The 13079-nt window shown below is 56.0% G+C and overlaps 1 protein-coding gene and 1 pseudogene across 7 annotated transcripts in view; one reads left to right on the top strand and one right to left on the bottom strand.

Moving 5' to 3' along the window:
- The window catches only part of ARAP1 (ArfGAP with RhoGAP domain, ankyrin repeat and PH domain 1), a 63613-nt gene that overhangs the window by 28897 nt on the left and 21637 nt on the right, over positions 1-13079 (top strand). For all 7 annotated transcript variants that reach the window (XM_007173682.3, XM_057553143.1, XM_057553144.1 and 4 more), the window contains 9 exons: positions 5680-5849; positions 6793-6860; positions 7473-7603; positions 7745-7900; positions 8430-8499; positions 8808-8928; positions 9336-9538; positions 10026-10135; positions 12575-12774. In XM_007173682.3, coding sequence (XP_007173744.2) covers positions 5680-5849; positions 6793-6860; positions 7473-7603; positions 7745-7900; positions 8430-8499; positions 8808-8928; positions 9336-9538; positions 10026-10135; positions 12575-12774 — 1229 coding nt within the window. The remainder of the gene's footprint in view (positions 1-5679; positions 5850-6792; positions 6861-7472; positions 7604-7744; positions 7901-8429; positions 8500-8807; positions 8929-9335; positions 9539-10025; positions 10136-12574; positions 12775-13079) is intronic.
- On the bottom strand, positions 11569-11959 carry LOC103001634 (40S ribosomal protein S12-like; annotated as a pseudogene).

Genomic DNA, 13079 nt, shown 5'->3' with positions numbered 1-13079 from the left:
CACTGCTGTATGGAGGGATGGAGAGCTGCTGACCTCCAGTAATCAGTATGTGAGTGGGGCAATGGTCATTCATTCATTCCGAACACAGTCAAGGAAGCCCCCTCTGTGTTGGCATGGCGAGGGATTGGCCTGAGGGGACTCACAGCATATGCAAAAGCTGAGAGGCATACCGCAGACGTCACATCTAAGCAAGTGAGACCCCAAGAAGGGCTTTCTCTGCCGTGGCTTGGACAGAAGTAAATAGGACAGAGCCCGGAAAGCGCTAGAGGGGCTGACCCTTGGGCCTCATGATGGAGAAGGAAGGACGAGGGCAACCACGGAGGAAGAAAGAAACATAGGGCTGAGGCCTAGGCCCCAAGAAGAACGAGGAAGTAGGCAGTTGGGAAAGATTGCCCCTGTGGGAAGAGGAGGGCAGAAGAGGAGGCAGATGTGTCCAAATCAGAGTCTGATCCCACCTCTTGGCCCTGCTGGTGAAAATCCAGGAGGTGGGTTTGGGCTGGGTCCCTCCAAGGCCTGTGTGACCCTGTAGGGGGAAAGTCCTGATTCCAGGACAGGGTATAGGCCTGGGTCCTTGGTCCCCTGAGGTCAGTTCAGTGAAGCAAACATTGACAGATACAACTATACTGAGTGCTCAGAAGTGTGGGGACTGGAGAAGCCTCAGGAGGCCCCTGGGGCATGAAGGGAGGCGCAAAGTGGAAGGGGAAGATGTATGATTTGCACCTTTGGAAGGAGGAGTAGGAGATGGCCAGATGGAATTGCGTTCCTGGTGGAAGGAACAACGTATGCAAAAGCCTGGAAGTATGCATTTATGGAATGCAGCTCAGTCAAGGTTGGCTGGAATGTAAGAGTGGATCAGTTCAAGGCCAGCCTGAGATATTCAGGCTGCCCCACTCTGCAGCCCTGCCCATCTGCCCTTATGGTGATTGACATAAATAGAAAGGAGTAAAGGGAGAGCCAGGGGCCACCCTGGAGGAGAGGGCTATGGGACAGGTTACTGGCCCATCCTGTGGGGCCTTAGCCTCCTTCCGCCACAGGCAGGGTGAGAAAGTTGTGCTGGTGACGTGTGGCAGTTGGCTCTCCTTACTGAATTATCAGTGAACCTGGAAGCAGACCAGAGAGGAACCTGAGGCTCAGAGGTAAAGTGACCTGCTTTGTAAGGACACAAACTGATGTGAGGTCTCGCTGGGATGCAAGCCCAGACCCACCTGGCTGCAAAGCTCTGTCTCTTACCTACAGTGACCACAAATATCATTTCGTCCAGGACAGGCCTGCTTACACCTGTTGCCCTGACATAGTTATTAATAGGGCCTCTTTTAACTCTCAGAAATGTTCTGGTTTATATGATTAATTATATGGTCACTCTACTCGTACCCATTCTGGCTCGGGACCCTCATATATCCCTCAACCCGCAGATACAAGGTTGGCTGTGTGTATTTGCCCTAAACCAATAAAACAAACCTTCTTAGGCTGAGGGCCCAGGCTGGAGTGGGCCCTGCCCAGGAGTGCCCAGATCCATATGTCACTTGGATAGAGGAGAAAGGGGCTGAAGGAGCAGAGGAGCCAGGAATGAGGGGCAGGGGGTGAGCAGCTCTGTGTGGGCATCTTGGAGGCTACCTAGAAGAGGCCCATTGAGCCGTATTTTGAAGTACAGATAGGCTTTCCATGGACTGAGATGTAAGGAGAGGGCAGGGAGATGCAGGCAAGAGGAAGTGGTGTGAGTGAAGGCTCATAGGAGGGACCACTGAGTCCCTGCTCAGGTTTGGGGTTGATCTTCTGGTCTTGTGGGGTCAGAGATCAGTGGGGAACATCCCAGCTGGACCTTAGCTGCAGACTGGAGCTGGGGCTGCTCTAAGGGGTGTAGGCACTGAGTGGCCAGGACTCTGGCTGGGTTAGGGTCATTCTGTGGGCACTGCCCCTTCCCCTGGGATTTTCCCACATCCGTGCCTTCCTGATACCACTTCTCCTTTCCTGGGCCTGGCTCTGACTCAGCATGACCCTGGTGCCCTGTGGTAGGCAGGCGGGGGGTCAGCTTGGAGGCTTCCTGGAGGAGGTGTCTAGAATGAGGTCGGGAGGCCCATGGGGCCCCCTTGCTCCCACCTTCTTGGCACATAGCCCTCTTCCTGCAAAGGCTTTGCTGGGAGAGGAGCCCTTAGCATCTGTTCCCCTCTCCTTTCTTACCGTGGTAACACGGCCATCAGAACTGTGACCACATTTCCTTTTGGATGGAACATCAACCCAAGAGCTGCCTGGATCCTGAGTTGGGTGGCCAGTGTGAGGAGACGGGCCTCAGAGAAGCCCTCAGATCCTGGCTGTGGCCTCCTCATTTGCCACTGGTGGTTGAGCTTTCAGCTGTGGTGCTGGACTTCCTGGGTGCAAATCCCAGCTGTGGGACCAAGGACAAATTACTTCGTGTCTCTGTGCCTCCGTTTCCTCATCTGTAAAGTGGGAATAGCAATAAGCCATACGTTATTGAATGAATGAATCCACGTAAAGCACCTAAAAGACAGCTGGGAAAACACACACACACATAATTAATAAGAATTAATTAATCCAGGTCTTCATTTATTTATTCATCCCTGCTGAGTGCTGGGCATACAGTAGTGAAGAAGGTGGGTATGGCACTTGTCTTAGGGAACCCACATGCTGGGGAGCCAGGCCTCAGGAAGGGCAGAACCCTCTCATATGATCAGGCAGTGATGGGGGAGGACTAGGGGCCAGAGATGGGAGGACCGATGCCGCTTGGGCTCTGAGGATACTCTGTTGCCATCACCTTTGCCTCAGCACTGGCCCTCAGTCCTGGGGGAGGTGGGGAGCCAGGCCCACTCAGCCTGCTTGGTATTGGAAGGGCAGAGCCTGTCCCCCCTGCTCTGAGCCAGTCTGACTGGTCCTGGTCCAACAGCTTGGAGCTCTGCTGTCAGCTGATCACAGGCTGGGCCCCCAAGGGCCCCTTCCTCTTGGAGTCTGGGAGACTGTGTGATAGACTGCTTTGCTTGTCAAAAGTCTCCAAGGGCATTGTGCTTGACTAGCTGGGGGGCCGACACTGCAGGTCATGCCCTTGGGCCTGTGTGTACTCACTCAGCCTTTCATTTGCTTCTCTCCCCACCCTGTCGGCCAACCTATCCACCTACCCATCCACCCCCCACCCACCCATCCAACATGCTCTCGTTTCTCACTCAGCCAGGCCCTATGGGTGGGCTGTGGGGATAAAGAGTCAAGTCCAAGGCTGCCCCTGCCCTAAAGAGACTCAGGGTCAAGTCGGGGAGACAGCCTAGTACAGTGTCCATCAGGGGGTCTTCGTAGGTCCAGCTAAACCCCTACCCTAGGCCCACTTGGCATCAGATTCCCTGAGAAGCATATAGAGAGGGAAAAGCTGGCCACCAGGACAGCAGCAGGTCTTCCTCTGCTGTGGGGTCCTTGTGGCAGTCAGTGCCACTGTCCACACATCTGTCCAGGAGCTGTTCTCTGTGGTCCTCCAGGGGGCAGCTCAGGGATGAGAGATGAGACTCACAGCCAACAGGTGTGGGCGCCACCCTGGCTTAGAGAACTCTTGCCCCAAGGGGCCGGTATGTCTTCTAACAACCACACAAGTGTGGTTTCAGGTCCCTGCACAGGCTGTGCCCAGTTACGAGCCACCACACTGTGGGAAGTCCAAAGCTCCGACTTCTCCCCCAGGTCAAGAGACCACTTACAGTTTCTCCTAGTCTAGGTGCAGTTCCACACTCAGGCCACTTTTGCCAAAGGCATTGTTGCCTCAGAGCATGGCTGACATAGTACTTTTAGCAGGTTTCTAGGGAGAAAGAGATTTTTTGTTCATTCTTTACCCTTGGAGAGGAAGGAGATAGGGTGCAGGGTAATGTGGAAGTAGCCAGGTGTCCTAAGAAACACCCAGACTGTGGAGTCAAGGTTCAGGTCCTGGCTTAGATGCTAGCACAGTACCTGGCACAAAGGAGGGAGGTACTAAAAAGCAAAAGTTACTTGGAATAATTCATCTAAAGCTCATATCAGAGGGGAACGTGGGCAGGGCCTGGAGGAGCAGGAAGGAGGGGTCAGGAAAAACTTTCAGAGAAGGGGCACTTGAGTAAGAAGTTAAAGAATGAGTAGATGTTCTCTGATCAGAGACCAGGGAGCAAGGTATTCCTGCAGGAGGCAACAGCAGGAGCAGAGGCCTGGCATCATGGTCATGCCCCAGCCCTTCCTTGCTTTCTCGGTGGTCACACACTGTCAGCCACTGCCAGGAACACTGGGGCAGTAGACCAGGCTGAAATCACCAGTGAAGAAAGTTGCCCACCCGCTCTAATGCTCCTCCTCAGCTCCTGCTGGATGCTGGCAGAGACAGCAGTTGGGGCCAGGCTTCTAGAGCTCAGGCACCTGTTCGGCTGGTGGTCTCTGTGCATCCTGTGTGCTGACGCACGACACGCCTTGTCTTGGTTAATCCTCCAGCCACCCTGCCACAACAGTTTTGTAGTCCTCATTTTACAGAAGAGGAAACTGAGGCTCAGAAAGGCTAGGTGCTTGCCCCAGGACACACAGGAACTAAGACTGAGGCAAGGTTGAAACCCACGTCTCTGATGTCCTTTGGAGACACTCAACCTGCAGGAAGCAGTGCGATCTGTGCTGAGACAGACAGACAGGAGCACTGTGGCTGTGGGAGTCCAGGCACCTTGAACCTGGCCTTGGAGTCAGAGAAGGCTTCTGGGGGGAGTGCTGGCAGAGATGAGAAGTGTGGTGGGTTCAGGTGAGTTTGAGGGGTCCCGGGGGATGGTGAATATTCAAGACAAGAGAGAAGATGGTCTTGATCCAGAGACCCATGGCTCACGGCCTCAGGACTTGGTTTCTAAGGCTCTGGTCTGTGCCCTTGGCCTCGATGCCCATTTCAGTCCTGCACCATCCATTCTCCAACAAACGCCCTCTTATCCTTAAAAGCTCAGGTCCAGGGACTTCCCTGGTGGCACAGTGGTTAAGAATCCGCCTGCCAATGCAGGGGACACGGGTTCGGTCGCTGGTCCGGGAAGATCCCACATGCCACGGAGCAACTAAGCCCGTGCGCCACAACTACTGAGCCTGTGCTCTAGAGGCCGCGAGCCACAACTACTGAGCCTGCGTGCCACAACTACTGAAGCCCGTGCGCCTAGAGCCCATGCTCCGCACCAAGAGAAGCCACTGCAATGAGAAGCCCACGCACTGCAATGAAGAGTAGCCCCTGCTCGCCGCAACTAGAGAAAGCCCGTGCACAGCAACAAAGACCCAATGCAGCCAAAAATAAAAATAAATAAATAAATAAAATATAAATAAATAAAAGCTCAGGTCCAGTCTTCCCTGACTCCCCAGGCTAGGATGCAAACCACCCCCCACCCCATTCTGGTCTTCATCTCTCTTTTAGAGTGGAGACCAAGTGGGTACATGTGGCTAAAAGTTAGCACTTTGGGGACAGGTGACCCTGTCCCAGCAAGGCAGGGCCAGCTCATGAAGCCAAAGAAGGTACCTGCTCTGGGGAGCTTGGAGGGTTTGGGGCAGGGGAGTGAGGCAAGGAGGGCTCTGAGTGTGTGGAATGAATGAGTTGTGCTGCTGCTCATGTGAGCTGGGGGCGCAGTGGGTTTGAGTCCTGTTTCTGTCTCAGTGTCGCTGGCGCAGTGACTCAGCCGCACTGAACTTGATGCCCAACTTTTGGTCTGTTCCCAGCCTTCCTGCCAAGGAAGAAGAGTTACTGTCACCGCCACCATCATTCTCTCCCCAGCCAGAGCCTGAGGAGCCCCTGGCCACCTTCCCCCGGGGGCCTCCCCAGCCCGCATCTCCACCTCCCAGCCCCCCAGAGATTCCCCCGAAGCCTCTCCGCCTGCTCCCGGAGTTTGGTGAGTGCCGTAGCGAAGCATGGGGCTCTGGGTAGGTGGCCTGGGATCAGGGCTGGAGAGTCTGCAAGGACGTAAGGATCGTGCTCCCCTTTCTGTTGGGCCCTGCCACCGACCCACTCTGTGGCCCTGGACAGGTGAGCATCCTTCCCTTCATCCTCAGAATGGAGACAGCACCCAGCTCTCCGACCTATTGACTGTTAGGTGTGGGCAGATGGCAGACTTCCTGATTTGCCCATGGTTTAAAGTCTGGGACTGTTTTCCATGGTCATGGGCAGTTTGCTTTTCCTTGGATTGTCTACTTTTTCTTGTCTCGATTCTTGTTGCTTTTTTTTAGCCTTTTTAAGACAGTCCCTACCCTGACCCCCAAGCTTGCTGCCTGGTCAGACCTCCCTGTGGTGGCCTGGCCTCTCCTTTGGCCGCCCCCTAGTGCTGTCCTGTGAAGCCCTGAGAATACAAATAGCACTTCCTGTCCTTTGTGCCTTTTTTTTTTTTTTTTTTTTTTTTTTTTTTTAATGAGGATCTTGAATCAGATGCGTATGTTTTTGATTGATTGATTGATTGATTGATTTTGGCTGTGTTGGGTCTTCGTTTCTGTGCGAGGGCTTTCTCCAGTTGTGGCAAGCGGGGGCCACTCTTCATCGCGATGCGCGGGCCTCTCACCGCCGCGGCCTCTCTCGCCGCGGAGCACAGGCTCCAGACGCGCAGGCTCAGCAGTTGTGGCTCACGGGCCCAGCCGCTCCGCGGCATGTGGGATCTTCCCAGGCCAGGGCTCGAACCCGTGTCCCCTGCATTAGCAGGCAGACTCTCAACCACTGCGCCACCAGGGAAGCCCCCTTTGTGCCTTTTTTTGAAAGCCAAGCCAGGGTGGGGCAGGGTCTTTCTTAGGCTGGGGGAGGCCAGGCTTCTTTGCCGCTGAGTCTCCCCCTCCCCTCTATCTCCCCAGATGACCCTGACTACGATGAGGTCCCAGAGGAGGGGCCGAGGGCCCCAGCTGCCGTGATGACCAAGAAGGTGGGTCAGGCAGTGGTTAGGGTTTGGGCTGTCTGCCTGTCAGCGTGGAGGGCGGGCTACCCAGGTGCCTTTCAGACCCTGGGGACCACCAGACAGAGAGTAGGTAGCCGGCTCCCTGGAGAGTTCCCTTCCCCTTCACTGTCTTGCTGTGTGGGGGTCTGGGGGCTCTGGTTTGTGGCTCCAGATCCAGTCTTCAGTTGCACCTGGATGGCTGTGTGGCCCCTTCTCTCCCTTGGTGTTTGGAGCACATCTGTCTTGGGGTGTCTGTCCTTCTGTCTCTGTTTCACTTTCTGTGTCCCCGTGTCACCCTCTCTCTGAGTGCCTTAACTCTCCATCCATGTGTCTTTTTCTCTAGCCCTTTATCTTTCTGTCTTTGTCTCTCACCTGGGCCCGTGCCTGCACTGGTGTTCTCTGTCCTTGTGACCCCGTCTCCCTGGGTTCTTGTGCAGACTGCTGGGGGTTGGGAAGGAGAGGAGCGTGAGGAAAGAGAAGTAAATGTGCAGAGTTGTGTGGGTCCAGGGTGGAGTGGACAGAGGGGAATGTGGCAGCCCCTAGTTGGGTGTGATCTGGGGCTTGAAGGGGAGCATGACACTGAGCGGGTCTGGGGAACAGGAGGAGCCCCCAGTGAGCCAAGTCCCTCGGGCCGTGCGCGTGGCCAGTCTGCTGAGCGAGGGGGAGGAACTGTCCGGGGACGACCAAGGGGATGAAGATGAGGATGACCATGCCTACGAGGGCATCCCCAAGTAAGCGTCCTCTTCTCTCGGGTGGTTCTCCCACCCAGCTCTCCTCCTTCCCCAAGCCCGGCCCAGCCTCTCCATCTCCTCTGCCCCCACCCCATGGGAGCCCCCACTCTGGCCTCCTCATTCCCTCTCTTCTCCCCCCAGTGGTGGATGGCACACCAGCAGCCTGAGCTCATCCTTGCCCAGCAGCCTCCTGATCCCTGATCTCCCACCGCACCCCATGGACGGGCTGCCTGTGGGCCCCACCCCCAGCCCACCAGTCATCAAGGCTGGCTGGCTGGACAAGAACCCACCACAAGGGTGAGTGAGGCCTGCTGGGTCCTACTGGTGCTCTGCGTGGTGTGGGCTCTAGTATACTGGTATCGCGGATCAGAAAACCAGAGGGGACAGGGTTATTGGAGCAGGTCTCCCTCCAGGCAGACTGTAACTGCCGATCATCCCCACCAGCCCTATGCTTTATTACCCTTAAAACTGAGAAGTCCTTTCTCTGGCGGTCCAGTGGTTAAGACTCTGCGCTCCCAATGCAAGGGGCACGGGTTTGATCCCTGGTTGGGGAACTAAGATCCCTCATACTGCACAGAGCAGCCAAAAAAAAAAAAAAAAAAAAAAAAAAACCCCAAAACTGGGAAGTCCTACTTTGAGTCTGACTTCAATCACTCTTGCTGTAGGTAAAGTTCATCTTCTCAGTGACCACTTGGGATCCTTTCTCCCTTGGACCTGGCTGTTCCTAACTTTGTATGTGGCTGCCAGAGGGGGCTAGGGTGATCCCGGAGCCTCTCCCTAATTCCCAGTCCTTTGCTCTGTTGTCCCTCTGCCTCTGCCTCTCCAGATCTTACATCTATCAGAAGCGATGGGTGAGACTGGATACTGATCACCTGCGATACTTTGATAGTAACAAGGTGAGGCCTGTGTTAGTCCGTGATATGACCCTGCTTCAGCCTGGTCTTGGGTTGAACCCCGACACTGGACCCAGGCGGAGTCCCTCCCTAGATGAGTCCTCACCAGAGCTGTAGTGTGACTCCTTGAACTGTGTCCTCCTGGCCCATTGGCCAGCCTTGGCCTTGGCCAGGGTTGGTGTAGGGGCTGTCACTGACCACCTGTGGGAGGTGGGGCTGCAACCTTCATTTCAACGGAGGTTGAGGGAGACAAGGAGGGGCTGGGCCTCTGTGGGCCTCACCCCCACAGTCGGCTCCTCTCTCTCCCCCAGGATGCCTACTCAAAGCGCTTTGTCCCTGTGGCCTGCATCTCCCGAGTGGCTGCTACTGGGGACCAAAAGTTTGAAGTGATCACGAACAACCGGACCTTTGCCTTCCGGGCGGAGAGTGATGGTAGGGAGGGGGGCAGGAGGAAGACAGGCAGTTTGGCTTGAGAAGTGGGGGAGGAGAACCAGGGCACATCTGCTCCCCCCACATCAAACTGAGAGACGAGTCAACCCTCTGTGAGGTGGGGGAGGGGAGGGCCTCCTCTGACCAGCTTTGTGCTGAGTCCTCAGAACCACACATCCCCATTTACAGGGGAGAAGCAGGCTCAGAGAGGCCAAGTGCCTTGCCCCACCCTAAGTGGCACAGCTGGGATTGGAGCCTGAGCTTGTCCAAGTCAGAGAACTTAGAGATAGGTGGGCCAGTCTGGGCGGGCTTTCTGGCAGAGGTGTTGCCTGAGGAGCCTGGAATGGGGAACCCTTAGGGGGATCCCTACCAGGCTGAGCTGGGGCTTACCCCTTCCCCTTTGCCTGCAGCGGAGCGGAAGGAGTGGATGCAGGCCCTGCAGCAGGCGGTGGCTGAGCAGCGTGCCCGGGCCCGACTGTCTAGTGCTTATCCATTGGGTGTTCAAGGCTCAGAGCCCCCTGACCGCGCCGGCAGCCTGGAACTACGTGGCTTCAAGAATAAGCTCTATGTGGCCGTGGTTGGGGACAAAGTGCAGCTTTACAAGAATCTGGAGGTGTGACTGGTCAGCCAGGCTGCTGAACCTCTCCCATGCCCCCTGCCCACCTAGCCCCTTAGCCCTGCCCCCCACCCACCTGGTCCTTCAGCCCCAACCCCTGCCCACTTGTTCCCTCAACCCCACCCACCTGGTCCCTCAGCCCCCACCTCCCCTATCCTGGTCCCTCAGCCCCGCCCTTTCCCCCTTCCCATGACCCAGCTCTTTGCCTGCCCCCCTTCCTGCCCCTAGTTCTGACCCCTCTCCTGCCTGGTCCCTGAGCATTACCCTTCCATCACCGCCCTGGCTCTTGCACCTCTTATTTATTGCTACATGGCCTCTGATCAAGGTCCATTTACCCATGCCCAGATTCCTGAGCCCTCCCTTATCTCCTTCCTGGGCACTTTCTAGTCCCTAAAGTACCACCTGCCCCTCCTCTCTGCCCCCTCCCTGGGCCTTGAGCCCTACCCCTCAGGCCTTGCCCTCACCCCTTCCCACCTACTGCCAGGAGTACCACCTGGGCATCGGCATCACTTTCATTGACATGAGCGTGGGCAACGTGAAGGAAGCAGCGGACCGACGCGGCTTCGACCTCACCACCCCCTACCGCATCTTCAGGTGAGCCTCCCTCATTGTTCACCTGCATCCTCACTCCCTCCCAGTATTTTCTTCTTGCATATGTAGGAAGCTGCCCCTTCTAGGATGGATTTCTCCCCTCTCTTCCCAGCCCTACCCACCTGCTGGGCCTTTACCTTCACTTGCTAACCTGCTCTGATCCCTTCCTTCTAAGAAATCTCACTTATACCCCCCTCCCTCTGTCCATCACTGTCCCCCCTTCCCTGCCACAGTGCTCCCATATGGGCTTTCTGCACCGCCCACTCACCCTGCTATCCCCTCCAGCCTGCCGTGCTCCCTCAAAAGTGCTTGTCTGTCAATAATAGTTGCTTGTGATCAAAGGCTGCTCTTCACTCCCTATCTTGTGTCCATCCTGGGTGCTTCTCCCTGAGCCTCCAAGACTCTACCATCTTGGTTTCCTCTGACCTCAGCCATCCCTCAGTGGTCTGTCTCTGTCCTCTGTCTTCTACCTGGACAGACTCGCCCACTCCCAGGCCTTCAGCCACTGCCTCTGAGGCACTATGCCATGCCTGGGTTCAAATCCTGTGTATCAGCTCAGCTGCCGTGACGGAATACCACAGACCCAGGGTCTTAAACAACAGAAGTTTATTTTCTCACAGTTCTGGAGGCTGGAAGTCCAAGGTCAAGATTCTGTCAGGGTTAGTTTCTGGCGAGATCTCTCTTCCTGGCTTGTAAGTGGCCGCCGCCTCACTGTGTCCTCACACGGCCTTTCCTCTGTGCACATGGAGAGAGAGAGAGATGTCTGGTGTCCCTTCCTCTCTTTATAAAGAAACCTGCTCTTAGGACATTATTTAACCTTAGTTACCTCCCTAATGGCCGTATTTCCAGATACAGTCACACTGGGGTTTGAGGCTTCAACCTGTGAATTTCAGGGGGACACGATTCAGTCTGTAACATCTGGGGCCCATCCCTGGGTCACTACATGACCTGGGCAAATCACTTGGCCTCTCTGTGCCTCAGTTTCCTCATCTGTGAGGCAGTCTCTGTGAAGCTGTATCTGATACAGTGTGCAGTGACTGCTCAGTCTAAACCGTGTCACCCCTCCTCCAGCATCGTCTCCTTTGCCCTTAGCTCAGATCTCTGCCTTCAGGGTCTTTCTCCTGAGCTCTAGAGCTGCACGTCTAATGGTTCTGTGGACATTTTCCCCCTTATATTCCTCCCCAGCTCACTGCTCCTCCTTGGGCCCCATCTCCACCCACGGGGACCCCACCTCTCCTACTCACCCCTGTGCAAACCCATCACTGCCCCCGTCTTGCCTCCATCACTCCCTCACCTCCGTCTGGCCCCTTTCCTGCAGGCCCTAGGCATGTGGGCCCTCTGGCCTGGCGCCTGCCTCTTCACCCTTGGGCTGCCTATCTGTGACCGTCAGAGGATCCTTTTTTTTCCTTTTTGTTGAAAGCCAAGTTTGTATTTGTTCATTTCTTAGATTCGTAGTAATCTTTGATTGACGTCTGTGGCATCAGATTCTTTGCCATCCTCCTTAACTACCACACAACTGTAACCAGCCACTTTCTCTGGAGTTTTCCTTCTCTGTCAGCTTTCCAGAGCCCTGCCCATTTCCCTAGATCCTTGTTGTCATGGACCTTAATCAGGTTGATTTGGTGTTCGGCTCCAAGGGCCTCCACCAGCCTGGCGTGCGTGGGCTCCCCCAGTTGGACGCAAGCGCACAGAGACGGGCTTAGCGCTTGGCTGGGGCCTTGGCAGCTTGGCAGATTCAGCCTTTGTGGGCGAGGGTGGTCTCAGCACCTCTTGTAAAGCAGCATCGACGTCCATTCCATCTCCAGCAACAATGCCCTCCTCGGCCATGGCAGTGGTGGAGCCAAATCTTGAATGCACACATGTGACTTGGTGGCAGCAGGGAAAGAAAGAGCTAGAGGGAAAACATCTGTGTGTCCCTCACCCCCCTGAAACCCTCTACGGCTTCACTACTGTCCTCTGGGTGCACTTTGACCTCCTCTTCATGGCACAGGCTTGCCTTCTCTGTCTCCCAGCTTCTTTTCTGCCAGTACCCCGATCCTGCCCGCAGGCCCTGGAATGCCCTGTGTGCCCTCCTGTCTGTTCGCACATGCTGTTCCCTCTGTCTAGAACACCTTTCTACCTCTTCACCTGGGTAAGCCCTCCTCATCTGTCAAGGCTTAGCTCGGCCACCATTTCTTCCCAGCAGCGTTTTCTACTCCCTGGGCAGGGCAGAGCCTCCTCTGGCCCCTCCGCCCCCAGCCCTCATTCACACGTCCCTCAGATTTGGGGTGTCCTTGCCTTCGTCCACGCCCACCCTCCCCACAGACCCTGGGCGCCTCCCTCTTCCGACAGTCAGCTCTCAATGCATTATTCACCCCCCTTCATGCTGTGCCCCCTCATGCTGCCCCCAAATCCCTCTGAGTCCTTTCCCACCAGTCCCCTACCCCACTTCTGTGTCCCCAGCTTCTCGGCCGAATCGGAGCTGGAGAAGGAGCAGTGGCTGGAGGCCATGCAGAGAGCCATTGCCGAGGCCCTGTCTACCTGGGAGGTGGCCGAGCGCATCTGGGCCGTGGCCCCCAACAGATTCTGTGCTGACTGCGGAGCTGCCCAGCCTGACTGGGCCTCCATCAACCTCTGTGTTGTCATCTGCAAGCGCTGTGCAGGTGTGTAGGGGGGTTGGGGTGCCAGACCAGGGCAGGACAGGGCTGGCGTGTTGAGAAGGCAGGTGGTCTGGCTGGCTGGAGGGGCTGGAGTGAAGGCAGTATCAGAGAGCATCGTTTATGAAGTTGCACTTCTGTGTCAAGCCTTTCCCACCGTGATTAACCTGCACGGCAGGGATTCAACTTCTCACGTCATGAGTGGGGACACCGAGGCACAGAGAGGGAAAGTGGCTCCTTCACGGTTACCTGGCAAGTAAGTGAGTCTGGATTTGAGCCCAGGCCTGTTGGAGTCTAGCACGGCTGTCACA

Source organism: Balaenoptera acutorostrata, chromosome 9, assembly GCF_949987535.1.
Source record: "Balaenoptera acutorostrata chromosome 9, mBalAcu1.1, whole genome shotgun sequence".
In the NCBI taxonomy this organism is placed as follows: domain Eukaryota; kingdom Metazoa; phylum Chordata; class Mammalia; order Artiodactyla; family Balaenopteridae; genus Balaenoptera; species Balaenoptera acutorostrata.
Note: the sequence above shows the minus strand (reverse complement) of the source record. Positions and strands in the feature narration are given on the sequence as shown.